General features: G+C 39.5%; 1 protein-coding gene across 1 annotated transcript; it reads right to left on the bottom strand.

Annotated features, from left to right (window-relative positions):
* Nucleotides 1–444: 444 nt before the first annotated feature.
* ANKRA2 (ankyrin repeat family A member 2) lies at nt 445–15,843 on the bottom strand. Its single transcript, XM_074995426.1, has 9 exons — nt 15,725–15,843; nt 11,799–12,203; nt 9,123–9,281; nt 6,727–6,792; nt 5,093–5,190; nt 3,980–4,105; nt 2,516–2,582; nt 2,323–2,403; nt 445–958 (listed from the first exon to the last, which is right to left on the bottom strand). The coding sequence occupies exons 2-9, from the start codon at nt 12,085–12,087 to the stop codon at nt 903–905; spliced, it is 942 nt and encodes a 313-aa protein (XP_074851527.1). The 5' UTR covers nt 12,088–12,203; nt 15,725–15,843; the 3' UTR covers nt 445–902.
* Nucleotides 15,844–15,871: the final 28 nt, after the last annotated feature.

Below are 15,871 nucleotides of genomic sequence, written 5' to 3' on the forward strand. Positions count from 1 at the left end.
GGGAGCCTACCATGGAGCCAGCGATCCCTCCCTAATTCTCTGCCTTTCTCTAGTGTAGATTAAATCAGCCTAACAACAGCTGTAACTTGCACCAGATGACAGAGATCCTCAAAGGACCATGTCAGTGGAAAACAACAATGGACTCTAGGCACTCTTTCTACCCATTTTCCCCCAATCGCTGACATCCACTACGCCAGTCACTGTAAAGAAGATTTCACCAAACCATGCAAGGTGAGCCAGATCTAAGACTACTGGGGTCCCACATTCCAGGTAAATCTCTAGCTAAGGAGATGCTGTTTCTGCACCTACTGATGAGCAAAAAAGAAGCAGAGAAGGTCCCAAAGGTTTTAGAGGTCTTAAATGACAATTGGAATTGAGCTCCCAATGCTTAATTCCTTCCCCCTCTCCCAACCAAACCCCACAGTTTAATCAGAAACACAGAAGTCAACAAAGCATTTAATTCATCTGCATAAGATTTTGTAAACAACCACACATTGTGCACTTTTTTCCTATAAACAAAGAAACTTATCTTCTGTGCTACATACCTAAAAATCTAAAACAAAGTCTAGAGGGACACTATCATTTACACAAGCGAGTGGAATACTCTGCAGAAACTCAGTTACTGCACTCAATGTTAACATTTACCCAGTTATACTTTATTCAAGGTTTACATGCAACACAATGATTATATTAAAAATTTACATAAAGTACATTTACAAAAGGATCAGTTTTCACAGACTTATATTAACATCAGTGAACTACGTGAAGTAAGTATCTTACTAAAACCAGCCCAATATTTTCATTGAGGTAAAGTTAAATAAGTTAACAAGCCTTTATCACTAGGGCAAAAACATGGTCCAAATCTTCAGGTGTGGAACAATTTTCTATCAACAGAAGGTCATTTACTCCTTGATATTTTGAAGGAGCTGCAATAAATGAGACTCAATAACCTGTTGAACTGAAGTGGAGAAACAACCTAGTTAGTTAATGTTCAATGATTTCCAAATCACTGCTGTTGTATTTTACTACCAGATACTGACTTGTTTATTTTGACTGGATGATTGTACAGGACATGAACTAATGCACTATAGGTTTGGATCTATGAAAATTAAAGCATCATATAATGCAAAACAATGAATACACTAATGAGGGCCAGTATGTTGATCGAGAATGGGACAAAGCCAAGGTCTATAGCTTGCTTTGGAAATGTAGATGGGAGAGATTAGGTAGGGCATGGAGGATTTTAACATGTAAGTACAGAGTGAGTGAATACTAGCAGGTAAAAACCATAGTCACTGTTAGAAACTTTTTGGTGATTTTCTTAGTGTTCAAAATAGAAGTAATCTATGAAGTTGTCAATTGCAACATAAGCCCAGGGATTTGCAGCAGTTACATGCATGGATTAGCTTATTTTTTATTCAGTTCACAGTTTAAAAACAAAGATTTCATATGGTTCAGAAGCCAGCTGAAGAGGCCCCTTTTTGACTCTATATAAGCCAAGGAAGCCCTGAATATAGACAGACAAACTGGAAGGACCTTGGCAGAACTGTCCTCTCCCCCAGCAATTTTTATGCTTTTATACAAAAAAAAAATTTTCTAATAGTTCACAGAGATAAGTCCAAGAATATTGTGACTAGTGTACATGATAACAAAGGCCTGGCAAAAGTACTCAAAAAACAAACAACCCATCTCAGAGAAAGATGGACCAAGCTGACCCTGGAGTAAGACAGCAGCTAATTCATGTCATCTGCTGGGCAGCCTAAGCAGACAGGGCTCCTGTGTATCTTAAGGTAGAGTTTAATACTATCTTCCCATGACCATACCCTGGAGGTGGAAGTGTCACTGTATGCACTCCTCTAGAATAAATCCTTCTTCTGATTGAGTTGTCCCCACATAGAGAAGTTTGTAAAGTAGATTCACTCCCCACTGGCCTAAAGATATGGCTCAAGATCAGTGACTTTCACTACTGACCTGGGTTTGTGAACTACAGGCGAATGACCTGTTACTAGTTCCTTGTACAATCCAGCCTGTCCTCTAAATTACATACTGCAAAATTATACAGCACATGCTGCTAGAGCTAACTTTTTAATTGATTTTGAAAGCACAAGTTAATAAAATCAAACAATGAGTTTAGTCAATTAATATTTGCATAATTAAGAAAGTATTTTAACTAGCCCACAATCAACTGAAAACAACAGCCTAACAGGTTTAGCAATATTAAACTATTTTGAAACAGGGACTTTAGTCAGTAAAGCACTGCTACTGTAGGTACACAAATGGCAATAAAAAATAGGCAAACCTAAAAGGTATAGAAACACTCACCACTCCGATGGCCTAAAGCCACAGCCAAATCCATGGAATTATAGCCAGAATCTGTCTCGATAGTTGGGTCAGCCCCGTTTTCTACATAAAATAGAAAGAAAAAACAAATTATGTTGATGGTTAGTAGTTTACCATTATTAGTAACAGCATTCTTTAAGGATAATATTAAGAAATGAAAATCTCCGTGTCTTACCTAAGAGAATTTTTACACATTTCACATGGTTTCCATGTACTGCATATAGCAGAGGTGTCCCTCCATTCTGCATAAGAATTAAAAAAGACAGTTTTTAATAGCTGGAATTCATGTATCTAGTTCAAAAACTTAACAGCTGTTCTAGAATGCTCTCATAGTAAGTAGTACATGTATTTAAGTCCTTCAGATAGCAATAATCATGGGGTCTCTACCTTGTACTCTGTTGTGGAGCACAGGTTATCTACAAATCTCCTCCACTTAACTCTGTCTTGGGACAGAGCAAAGAGCAGGAATTAGCAGGCTGATTCCTACAAAAAGGATGATCGCACCAGAGCCAGTTATGGCAGTTCCATGTCCAGACTCCAGTGTGCCCCAAATTAAACCACATCTCAATTCTGAGTCCCTGTTTTTACTGCTGTCACTTGGTGTTGAGCACACTGTTGACATGATATAAATAATCAAGTGGTAAACATTTTTATTGCACTAAATATGGGAAATATTTAACTAATACAAAATCTTCTGAAGCATTCATCATCATGTACAAAAAATTCCAGGTGCTTTAGAAAATTATCTATATGTTCAAAATCTGAAACCTTTTAAAATGTGATTATTAACCTGAAATACATGCTTATTTCCCTTATTTATATTTTTACTGCTGATGTTGTTCTGAAGGAATCCTTATGGTGGAATATAAATAATTCAGTAGTAATATTCATTGGATCATAACAATTAACTTTGACATTCATGTAAAAAAGAAAAAAGAAAACTGAGTAAGCAAATACTTTTTAAATTTAGACCTTTTCTGTGCAATTTTGTGATACAGGCTTATGTTTCTGACAGTGCAGTTTAGTCAATGACATCACCTTTGAAAGGCAACATTCACAAGAGTCAAAGGCCAGTTTCTCTCTTTTAAAGCAATTGCATTTTAAAGATTAACTCAGATGTTGCCTTCCTCCCTAAGAAATTTCTCCTGCCCTGGGCTGATTATATCATAGGTAATTTGCTTAGTAGTTTGATGTATAAGGAACTGCCATACTTACTATAGATATAAGTTCTTCTGTGGCTAGAAGTCCTGGGAAGGGCCAATAGTGTGGGGAAAAATAAGCATTTCACCTCACCAGAAAAGTCCCTAGTAAGCCCTGGGGCACGAAGACAAGCACTCAAGGTCCCTGATTCCATCAAGAAGTGAGCCCAGGAACACTCATCTAGCCCTCCTATTAGGCTTAGACAACACTCATCTGCCCATCCAACCACGAGGCTACAGTTGGCCACAGAGGCCTGAACAAACTCTCTTGGTCCTGTAAAAGCAAGTCCTCCCATGGACAATGTATCTGTCTGTTATGTTCTAGGTTTTCCAAGTTTACATTTCTTAAAACTTACCATGATCTTCAAATTCATGTCTGTTCTAGAGTTTGGAGCAAATTTCTGACCAATGCATGCTATAACATACAGTGACTGACTTACCCAGTCATACTCATTCACATCAACGCCACAGTCAAGCAGCATCTTAACAATATCCGTGTATCCCTTACTACAGGCCAATGACAATGCACTTTCTCGTCCTTTCCCCAAAATCTGAGGGTCTGCACCCTGAAAGAAAAAAAAAAACAGTCCTATTTAAAAAGCTTACTGTCACAGGCTGGAGGGCCCTTTAAGGCAAGCTGGGATCAGGGTAATTAGTGATTCCAGCTGGATGCATAGGAGTTAGTGGCAGATCCTAGCTGCAAATCTAGAGAGAGACTCCAGAGGAAGCACAACTCTCCTGTAAATAGAAAGTCCCAGGGATGAGAGTGGGGCATAGCTCTGAAGACATCCATAAGGAGTACAATAGAATCCTGTGAGGTTATCCCCATGGTTACTCTGCGGCTAGAGCACACACAGGGAAGAATAAGTGGATGCCGAGTACCTACCAGCAAACAAGCTCCCCTTCTCCCTACTGCTTCTCACCCACTGGTGGCCCTGCTGACCAATTCCTCCCCTGCCCTCCCAGTGCTTTTGGAATGCTATGAACATCTGATTCATGGGCATTCAGGGAACTCTGGGAGAGTGGGGGGGGGGTGCACTCGTGGAGGGAGGAAGAGCCAGGACTTGAGTGAAAGACTGGAATTGGGGTAGAGCAAGGGTGGTGGGTGGGAAGAGACATGGACAAGGCCTACAGTGGAGTAGAGGTTCAGCACCCCACTGGCTTGAGTGGAAGTTGGCGCCTATAGCCCTGACACTAAATTTGTACATAGGAGGAGAAGATTTTCCGAATGGAGCAAAAGCATGATTCAGATTTCTTTGGATTTTCATTTGGACCTTTCTGTTACCCAAACAGGGTATTGAGCTAGACGGAGGGCTGAGCCACAGAGAAGCTGGTGAGAGAAAGGCATTTGCAGGAAGTGCTGGAGGCCAGGATACTAGTGACATTATGCACAGTCATAGGGCAGTGCTTCAAAGGACAGTATGCCTCACTGTACTTGCCCTTTATTTCCCCTTTGCAGAGCAATTAACGTGACTTTTAGTGATGTAGCAGCATGTGCACACTTATCTATATAAAACAGACAAAGAACTTTGAAAATTGTATTTTCTCCTTACATTCTGAAGAAGAAATTCTACTACTGCTATCTGACCATGAGCTGCGGCCCACATCAGAGGGGTAAAACCTTCTTCGTCTTTATGGTTGATTACATTTTCTGTTAAGAAAAATACAGTTCAATGATCATTTTTGCTGCCTTACTGTAAGTGCTGTTAGAATAAAGGTAGTGTCAACATTTCTGTTATGAACAGCTGTGTTTATAATTTTACCATAAAATCCACTCTGGCCTAACATTTTACATACAAAATCTAACCCTGACAGTGACAGAAATACACTTATTCATGCTGAAATGGAGGACGGGACGAGGAAAACCTAACTTCTGATGACTTTCACATTTCCACAAAGCAAGCTTCATTTTTATACTGAAATATTGCAGGTAATTTGTCCATAATATTGGCCATGTATATTTTTGGCCATAGCAGAGCAGATACCCCAACAATAGGTTCCCTACTAATAGTTATTAGGCAATTTGAATGTGTTTACCATGACTTAGAGCCATTCTACTCTCTCAAATAAATAATATGTAAAACTAGAGGACAAGAATAAAGAACTGGCAACTTTGTGTATTTGACTGGGATTTTGTGGAGAGGGTTAAGTGTGTTCCCAGAAATGAAGGGGGATGGTGTGTTTTTGGAGCAGATTCATTGGCTGGATGAGTTGAGATAATTTTTTCCTGATGGCTGTTTATTTTTACAATGCTGCTTAGTATACTTACATTGTTGTAAGATATATTAGGTGTCAGGGTGCCAAAAATTCTTATAAAAGTGACTTCTTTTACCATTAGTCAAATCTAAATAAATGTATGCTCAAACTTAAAATATGAATTTGCTGTCTCTGGTTTCCCAGTCCTGTGCTTCCTACGAAGTTCAAAGTTCAGACAGTTTAGCTTGCATGAACATCTGCAGAAAGTAAATTTCAAATTCGCATACGCTAGCATACCACCTCCTTAGGCCAAGAAACAAACTATGGTCTGTTAAGCCAGTCAGTGAGACTTCTGTTATAACTTCTTTCAAGTAACTACATTAGCATGATGGACAGTATAATGGAGGCTATTTAGGAGTTTATTTCACAGAAAATAATATCCATTATACAATAATAATACAGTTTTACTGTGGATACTGCATAACTCAAAACTGGCCTGATAAATAGTGAAGAGCTGACTGAAACTACAGTATAAAGCTATATAATTAACTGATAAATTGACTATAAATACACTCATTTTAGATAGAATTTGTTTCAAACTATAAATGCAGTAAAGAATACTATGGTTAAATCATCTCAGAACTAATCTGCAGATTTTTGCAATGCTTATCTCACTTTCACAGTTATCTATACATGGTATCTAAAATTCCCCTCACCCCCGCTTCAGTATAGAAAGGATTAACATGCAACTCTCATTAATACTTCTACTTTGCACACCAAATTGCACAACTGGGAGAGCAGACAGCTTTAAAGTACAAAAACATAAAATCAAAGTCCATAAAAATGGATATCATGAGTTTATGAAGTTAGTTGTATATTGGGGCGGGTGCGAGTTCTAGTTAGCTAATGTGTGCTAGGGGCTATAATAAAATAGAACAAGATTAAACATCTTCCAAAGAAAAGATGAAAATGTAAAGCCTCTTAGACTCACCTTGTTCAATACGTGTGGCCAAATAAAGCATTTCCCCTTGAGCAGCCAACTGGTGAACTGACAGAGCTGCAAAAGAGCACATAGAGGTATTGTGTGTACATAAAGCTTGTGCGAATATTGGTTTCGGATCAACTTCTGAATCAGTTCTGCTGTATTCTTAAAAGTGGCTCAAGAGGACTTAATATTTTCCCACAAACTCAATTGTATTAGATGGGCAAAATATTTTCCACAGATGTTGAATTACAAATTTTGTTATGTAGTCAGTATCTCCATGAGATGGCTACTTGCCACCTGATGTGTAATTGAATGTCACTTCGCACCAATGTTATATTGCCTTCAGAAACATTTATCAGAAGAGGGAAAAAAAGAGACTAAAAACCCCCAAATGACTGATACACTGAGAACATATTCTTTTCAGTTTTGAAACAATTAACCAATGTTTCCTCCAATGTTCCTTTATTTCTGTTTAATTCTTAAACTCATCTTGGGTTTCTTCATCAGCACTGAATTTTTATAGACAGTCACACAAACAAACACTCTCACTTATCTTAAGACTTAAGGAAGCTGCAAACACTTATTAAACCTTTTGTTGCATTAGAATATTCAAAACATGCTGTGATGGGGTCACAGCATTCAGTACTAACTTAGCCGGCTGCCTGTTGAAGTCAATACCTGACTCACAGTGGCTATGTCTACACCTGCCCCCAACTTTGAAGGGGGCATGGTAATCAGGGTGATGGGAAATTACGAATGAAGTGCTGCAGTGCATATGCAGTACTTCTTTAGGCTAATTCTATCCCACAGCAACTTCAAAGTGACAAACTTTGAAGTACCGGCATGTGTGTAGTCACAGGCACTTTGAAGTGCCTGCGCTACTTCAAAGTGCCTTTACTCCTCAAAATTTTGGCAAGTAAAGGCACTTGGAAGTGCCTGCAGCTACATGCATGCTGGCACTTCCAAGTTTGACACTTGGAAGTTGCTGCGGGGGAGAATTAGCCTACTGAAGTGTTGCGTATTCACCGCAGCACTTCATTAGTAATCTCCCATCAACCTGCTTTTCATGTCCCCTTCAAAGTTGGGGCAATTGTAGACAAGCCCAGTGAGTACAATAAGCACTAGATAAAGTATTTTGTAAGCATATGCAACATGATCTATTTTTCTAATGGGAGGAAAATATTTCCATTATCTCCCCACCCCCCCACTTACACATTCCACAAAACTTTGGCATGAAAACAGTTATTACAGCAGAAGTCTGAAAGCAAACATTTAAGACCTTGATCTTGCAATGGGCTCTGTATAGGCACAGAGGGCTCCCTATAACAAGCACACCATGGGCATGGAGACTGAGGGTACAATCATTTTGTCTTGGGGAAGGAACATAGTTATACATACAAATTAATAACACTTTCCACTTATCCATTAAATAAAAGTCCACTGTTCCTATTCACCGTTATAATTTTATTTCTCAGAAAGGATACACCTTTTATTCAGAAAAGGGCATTACATGATAGAGCTCTCTGTTCACTTGCCCAATAGCAATGGGCAAATTTTGTCATTGAACTTGCTGAGCTTAATAGAGATGTATGTTTAAGATTTTAAACTATGGCCATTTATAAGATGAAAGTTCTACTAGATTATCAGTTTAAGATTTAAAGAATATCTTTGGACAATTTCCTGTCAGTACATCTTCTATCTCCTTGAATCTCGTTGCTACAGAGAAGGGACTGTCTTAATATTTATTGTGTCATATCCAGGACATTGCTGGCACTTACAAAATAATTAGTAACTTCTATTTGCTATACCTACACTGATAACAGATTAATAGGGGTTAAAAAAAATCAAGTAATGTCATTTATAGACAAAAAGAATCAGAAGTGCCTTCTGTAAGGTCTGCAACTCAAGACTTGGATACTTTTCTGAAAGATGTGCTTGGCTAAAGCATAACTCATTGGCTTCAGTACAGAGTGAATGGACAAAATATGGCCTTTGCCATGAAGGATGTCAGCCTAGGGCTATGTCTACACGTGCCCCAAACTTCGAAATGGCCATGCAAATGGCCATTTTGAAGTTTACTAATGAAGCGCTGAAATGCATATTCAGCGCTTCATTAGCATGCGGGTGGCAGCAGCGCTTCGAAATTGACGCGCCTTGCCACTGCGCGGCGCGTCCAGACGGGGCTCCTTTTTGAAAGGGCCCCGCCTACTTCGAAGTCCCCTTATTCCCATGAGTTAATTTGCATGGCCATTTCGAAGTTTGGGGCATATGTAGACACGGCCTAGATGATCTAACAGTCTCTTCTGGCCTTAATCTATGAAAGGTCCCAATGAAAGGAACCAAAACATCCGACAAACAGTTATTAACTTACAACATTTACTATCATGTAGAAGAATACTCACAATTTACAAGAAGGGGTGTTGTGGAGATCTCATTTCCCCTATGTTTATTAGTTAAAGTAGTTGACTGTTTTATGGGTGAGAAATGTTTAGTTGTTGATGGCGTATACACATGTCTTACTTGAATTCCAGGAGAAGGGGAAGTATGGATGTTGCATTCGGCTAAATTCAACAGGGAAAAGAGAAAGTCTTTTACTGACTGTAATAATGCAGAAAGGAAAGTTACAGATTTGAAATAGAAGTAGGATATGTTAATATTATAGAATATTCAAAGACTGCATAAAATACGAGTGATGGAATGTATTTCCACTATTAGTTACATATATGAAAGAATAAAGTGAAAAGACCAAATTCATTCCTAAATCAATACTCTAATCATGAATATGGCCTACAATTATCCAAAGATCATAATGTAAATCTTCTACCATGTGTCTGCATTAACTATGTCTCCTTTTTGGTATAATTTCACTGTTGCTTCAGCAAAACTACAACTACATTGTGAATGATGTTTTACCACTATTGATCAAGAGAAATGGAGACCTCCCAAATTAACTGATGTCTATCTGTTAGGGTGCCTCTACACTTGCATTCCTCTTTTGAAAGAGGCAGGCAACTGAGGTGAATTGAAAATACAAATGAGGTATAAATTTGCATATTTAACACCTCATGTGCATATTCTAATTTCAAAAGAGCTTCTTTCGAAAGAAGGAAGCCAGTGTAGATGCTGCTCCTTTGAATGTAAGCACATCTTCGAAAGAATCCTTCTTCCCTTTATTTAATGAGAAGAAGGATTCTTTCGAAGGTGGGGTTTACTTTTGAAAAAGCAGCATCTACACTGGCTTTCTTCTTTCGAAAGAAGCTCTTTTGAAATTAGAATACGCAAATGAGGTGCCAAATATGCAATTTTTTCTTCATTTGCATTTTCAAATTACCTCATTTGCATACCTCTTTCAAAAGAGGAATGCAAATGTAGACACACCCTTAGAGTGTGCAGAAGCTGCAGTCCTAAAGGTCCTTCTATACCATGCTTCAGTTGCACAGTGCTCAGGTTAGTTCTCCTAGTTTTCTAACAGATGAATACAGAAAGAGTAATTTAAAATGATTTAATACGTACTTTCTACTTTGGATTCCAGTTCTCAGGAGAGGATACATTACTTCTGAGAACTCAGATTAGAAGCCACAGAATTAAAAAAAATGCAAAAACTCCAACACTTTAAATGTAGGAAGTCATCACTTTACATTGCATTACTTTAAATTACATTACTGGATGAATTGAGTTGGCGTTAGCGTATAGTAGTAATTAAATGAGTTGAGGTTAGTTAACATGACCAGTAACTCTGGAGTCATACTGTAAAGAACTTCACAGTTATACATCTGAGTACAAATTCAGGACAAAATTGGACTTAAAAAATGTGTGTCACTGGAGCAAATATAGTTCAAACAAAATTACATTTTACTTGTAAATCAAACAGTTGCAGAGGTGGCTACAAAGGTAAAGGCCCTAATATGATGGCTGAACTGCAGCCATATAGAAGACGGACAAAAAACGTAAACCCATAATGAACCAAAGCTCATATTCATTATGGGAAATGGATTAGATTCAACACCATGACAAGACTGATCTCTGATAATATAGTACAGAAATCTGAAAATTAAGTTTAAAAGCGCAGATATGAAAAAAGTAACAAATGTAACCCTCAATTTTGCAGGCTGTTCTGTGTGAGTAGTCCAATGCCAACACAAAGCTCCACTCAATTTCAGTGAGCCTGTACACAGGTGCTAAGGTCTGCCTACATGGAACAGATCACAGAATTGGACAGAGTCACTAAAGACTTTCAAGAATAGGTGAAAATGACTCAACTAGGCAATTATTGCAATGACTGCAAATCTAGCAGCATCATACTGATAAAACAAGATCAAAAGAGGCCACTCTCAGTGACATAAATTTGTTATATTATCAACTTCAGGGAAGAGATAAAACTCTTAATTTCCCCCAGAAGTATATTAAAACTAACAACTGCTCATGTAATTCTTTCATTAGGGCTCTCTGTGGGCCTGAGAGCATACCTGTGTGCAGGACTGGGGACTATCCCATCAAAAGATGATTATATTCTCAATGTGGCAGTAGTTTAATTTTTTGGACACTATAGACATATCCTTCAATGTAGACTCATGGTCTAAGTACATTCATTTATGACTTTTCTTTACTCCTATTGCTTTAAAAAAGCTTCTTAAAGATATATATAAGATGTATGTAATCTGAAGCAGCAAACAAGTTTTGAATTAAACTACTTTTGAACCAGCTATATAACAGAAATGTTGGGGAATACATGATAGAAAATTGCTATAGATTAAAACATCAAGATATTAGGCAACTTTGTTTTTACAAGTTAGCTTGCATACTTTGTAATGGACTTTGCCTTCCTCACCCCAAATTTTCAGACTTTAATGGAAGTTTTGGGTGCATAAGTAGTACAGAACTGGGCACGACACATTTGCCTATGGAATCTTTTGCAAATAGAAGACAGTGGAATAATCATCCTGAATATTGCTTTGTAGTTTTCAAAATGCTCTAGCATGTTAGGAAACAATAGGAACTAATCTATAATCTTGAGAAAATATTGAAAATGGGTGGGGGGGAAAGATAATCTACACACAATTTGCACCATAAAGTTCAACCTTTAAATAAGACAGATGCCACTTCAAGGTCAGAGTTAACCTGGTCTTGAATATTTTTACTATCTTCTTCATTCAACGACTTCACAAATCGAGAACAGACATTCATATCAAATCTATTAGGCAAAATGAATTTCATTCCCATGGTAACACTTTGAGTTGGGCCTTCTTCTGTGGTGGAATCAAGCTGGTGTTCTACTTTAATGTCTGGCATGTGAGACAGACTATAGCTGCTAGTGCACTCTTCCACAATTATCTGTGCCCCAACATCTAGATTTGCTGAAGATGCCATGATTTCAATCTCAACTATGTAAAATATTGCTTCATGGTTTCCAGTTGGTAGTGGTTTGTTAGCATAACTTCCACACAGCCAAGCACTCCCTGAAGTGATCTGGACTTCAGAAGAATCTACAATTGAACAGAAATATTTGGAAAGTTTAAATACAATGCCACAACTTCATGATGAAATAAAAAACACGTTATTAACACTACATTTAAACTAGCTGCAATTATATAGATACAAATTTCAGGCCAAATCTCAAAATCTGTGTTTGATTTTATTTATTTAAACAAAATTCAAACTGATGCTAACAATTGTTATAACTAAATAAGGATTTCAGGATCTGACCTTTCAATTACTAAGATTACAAGCAGCTCAGTGAAAAGAAATAAGACATAACATGGAAGCAGACAAGAGATTTTCCTCCACTGACTATCATTAAGCTGCCTCCAGCTACTCCATGGAACATCTGATTTGAGGAAAACAATGAAAATGTGTAGTTTGAAACTCTGAAATACCTCACTTTTTTGTTGGATACTTGTGAAGAAAGGATCAGGTAGGTGAATGTTATGACTCACTGGGAAGGTGGTTCGCATTTTCCCCCCATGGGCATAAGTGACTCACTAGAAAAAGAGAATCGAGACTGACCACTCCTGCATTTAGAATCCTAGAACCAGCCAAACTAACCTGAACTCTGTTAATTTCTGTATTAAAAATATATGCCAAGAAGGGTGTGAGGGAGGGGTATTGGGCTTTTTGACTCTATAAGGTACATAAACTTTGCTCCAAAGCAGCTAGAGTAAAGCATCTCCTCATAGGGCCACATCTTGTAGTCTTTATTAAGAACTCTGTCTCAGTAAGATTTATAAGATTTGGGCTTAAGACTATGTACAGAAGGCTTACACTTCTACCTCTATACTCCACGTATTCCTAATATGGCAACATCCACAGTACAGAAGAGGAAGTGGCTCTGCACACTGCTGCTCCCCATTCTTCTGAGCTGGGGGAAGGGCAGCATGCAGAGCTGCTTCCCTTGAGGCCTTTCTTTGCAGCTCCCACAGTGTGTGCGCATGTCCATGTGCCCCAGGAGTGGGGTGGCAGGTAAATGCTCCAGACCTATCTCCTCTACCTATAGCACCCTCCTGGCCCAGCAAAATCTTGAAGAAAAAGCCCTCCCCCACCCCATAGCTATGTGTGTCTCAGAAAACTAATCCTGAGTGTAGCCTGCTGGTTTATAATGAAACTGCAACACAGTTATTGGACCTGATTCTAAACTACTTATGGTTATTTTACATCATTACAACTCTACTGAATTGTAAATCAGAACCAGATCCAGCATTGTTAAAATAAATGGTTCTGGATTTCAACAAGCATGATAATGTATTGTCTCACACAATTAGGTGACTTCAGCACCTTGTAGGACTTGATCCTGCATCAAACCCTAAATTGTCACAGGCTCCATTTAATAAGTTAGCAAGAAACCTTTGTCATCTTTTTATAGTAATGTATGTCACCTTGCAGACTCAAGATCTTAACAGAGTTATTATTGGTTAAATGAAACAAGTGGCTGTCCACTTCGCTGTACACATGAAAATCTTTTATAGCTAATTTCCTCTAAAAGAAGTGTGTGTGAACTGCAATATGTTCAGAGCCAATGCAAATCACTAATTTATGTAGACAAAATCCAGATTATTATTAAACCAATACAAAGTTCAAGACTTCAATCTGTGCTTTTTTCTTTTTTCTTTCCCCAAAATAAATAAATAAATATACATTATGAACTCCAATGCTGGATTCTATAGAGAGGAAGGATGGTTTATAGGTAAATGCACAGAAACTGCAGTTAGGTGATCTACATTTAGGGTGACCATATCTCCCCCCACCAAAATGGGATGGATGGTCAGATGGTGGCTGGCCTGTGGAGGCTGCCTCCCTGCTGGGTGCCGGGGGTGCTCTCTGGCTGCGGGGGGCAGTTGCCACCCTGCCAGTGAAGCTCCTGGCTTCCCCCAGCCATGGGGAGCCAGGAACTGGCAGAAGTCATGCTGGTCCAGCTCCTAGCTACCCCAGCCACAAGGAGTCAGGGAACAGCCACACCACCACACCAGTCTTGCTCCCAGCTTCCCCAGCAGTGGGGGAACTGGGCCCTGGCAGCCATGCTAGTCCAACTCCCCTAGCTCTGGGAAGCCAGGTGGCAGCTATGCTGGCCTGGCTCCCCTAGTCATGGGAAGCCGAGTCGCAGCTCCACCAGTCAGGTTCCCTTCTCCCCCAGCTGTGGGGATCCAGGAGGCAGCTGCACCAGTCCAGCTCCTGGTTCCCCAAGCTATGGGAAGCCAGAACTGGGCAGCAGCCACCTGCACTCAGGGAAAAGATGGAATATGGGGCAATTAGCTCCTTTGGCACAATAAATCAGGACACCTTCCTAGCACCCATAATATAAGGCTGTCCTACCCAAAAAGGAGTGGATGGTTACCCTATCTCAATTCATTTCTCAGTTCAGTGTAATTTTATGAAGTCACATAGTACTCCTGTGCCTTTATAAAAGGATATTTCCCTAACCTGTGGGCATATTTCAAGGCCCAATTTGTTAATATTTATGATGAGCTACTGCAAAACTATCATGATCAGTACTGTAAATACCTATACATTAATTCCACTGTGCAAAAGTACATGCTGTAGTTCCTCCAAATTCAGAAACTTCTGCAACTCAGTCTTTTGGAAAGTACAAAGGTGAGGTAGGGAGAAAAACAGCACAGGAAAAGTTTGTAAGCAGAAGAACAGGTATCCTAAAATGGCAAGAATTTTTTAATAATCTTATTTTAATTTTATTGTGTTTATATTAGATTTAGAATAAAAAGCATCCCTTCCCAAACTGAACACCCTACAATTATCCAAAATTATAAAAATAAAATCCAATTAAATCAGTTCACCTTTTATACCAGACAATTAAATACTAACACTGCCACTGGACAAGATTTTAGTTTCTAACTCTCTTCATAAGCCAAATGACACAAATAGTTGCTGCAAGATGGTAAAGCCAAGCTATTTCAGATCAGGACAGAAAAGCAGTTCCTGACACCTTCTTACTATAACTGAGGTAAAGTTGACTTCAGTGCCATTAATATTATGGCAACGTAGTATGCTAGATTTAAGCTTTTTACGACTCTGCATGTAAAAGCCAACACCTTAAAATCTATCTGGACGATCAGAGGAACCTACTACAGATCCTGAAGACAAGTTTCAGCTGATCGCTCACGTGCTCCGCTTTCCAGGCAAAGCGCCGCTGCCTAACCCTGTTCCAGCTTCCCCAGCTTTTAAAGCTGAAACTGCCAGTGACCCGCTGCCCCTGCTGACATGACAAGCACACCAGACAACGGCAGCGATAAACACTATTCTAGCGGGGCCAGAGTTTCCAAAGCAACCGCGAGGGCGGCTTGAGCCGCGCGTTACAAGTGCCGGTTCGGCGACACTCAGTTCCAGGTACAGCCAAAGCAGCGCCGGTGGCAGAAACGCGCCCAACGTTGGGCCACTACCGCCTGCAGCCACTTTAACGGGCGGCCGCGTGCCCGGTGTCACCGTTATTCATGCCGTGGGGAAAGGGCAGTAGGCGCGAGCTTGAGCGCGACAGGTCTCCAGGATCTGACCCACTCACCTAGGCTCGTCCATACTGCTCCCGTTACCGGAGTTGTTAATTTTTCGATGACGTCACTTCCCCTCCGTTTGCCGTGAACAATGAAGGTTTTTCCGACCGCCTCACGGTCTGGTCCCGGAAGTGCGTTCCCAGTTACGGACCAATAAC

This window comes from Carettochelys insculpta, chromosome 5, assembly GCF_033958435.1.
Source record: "Carettochelys insculpta isolate YL-2023 chromosome 5, ASM3395843v1, whole genome shotgun sequence".
NCBI classification, from domain to species: Eukaryota; Metazoa; Chordata; order Testudines; family Carettochelyidae; genus Carettochelys; species Carettochelys insculpta.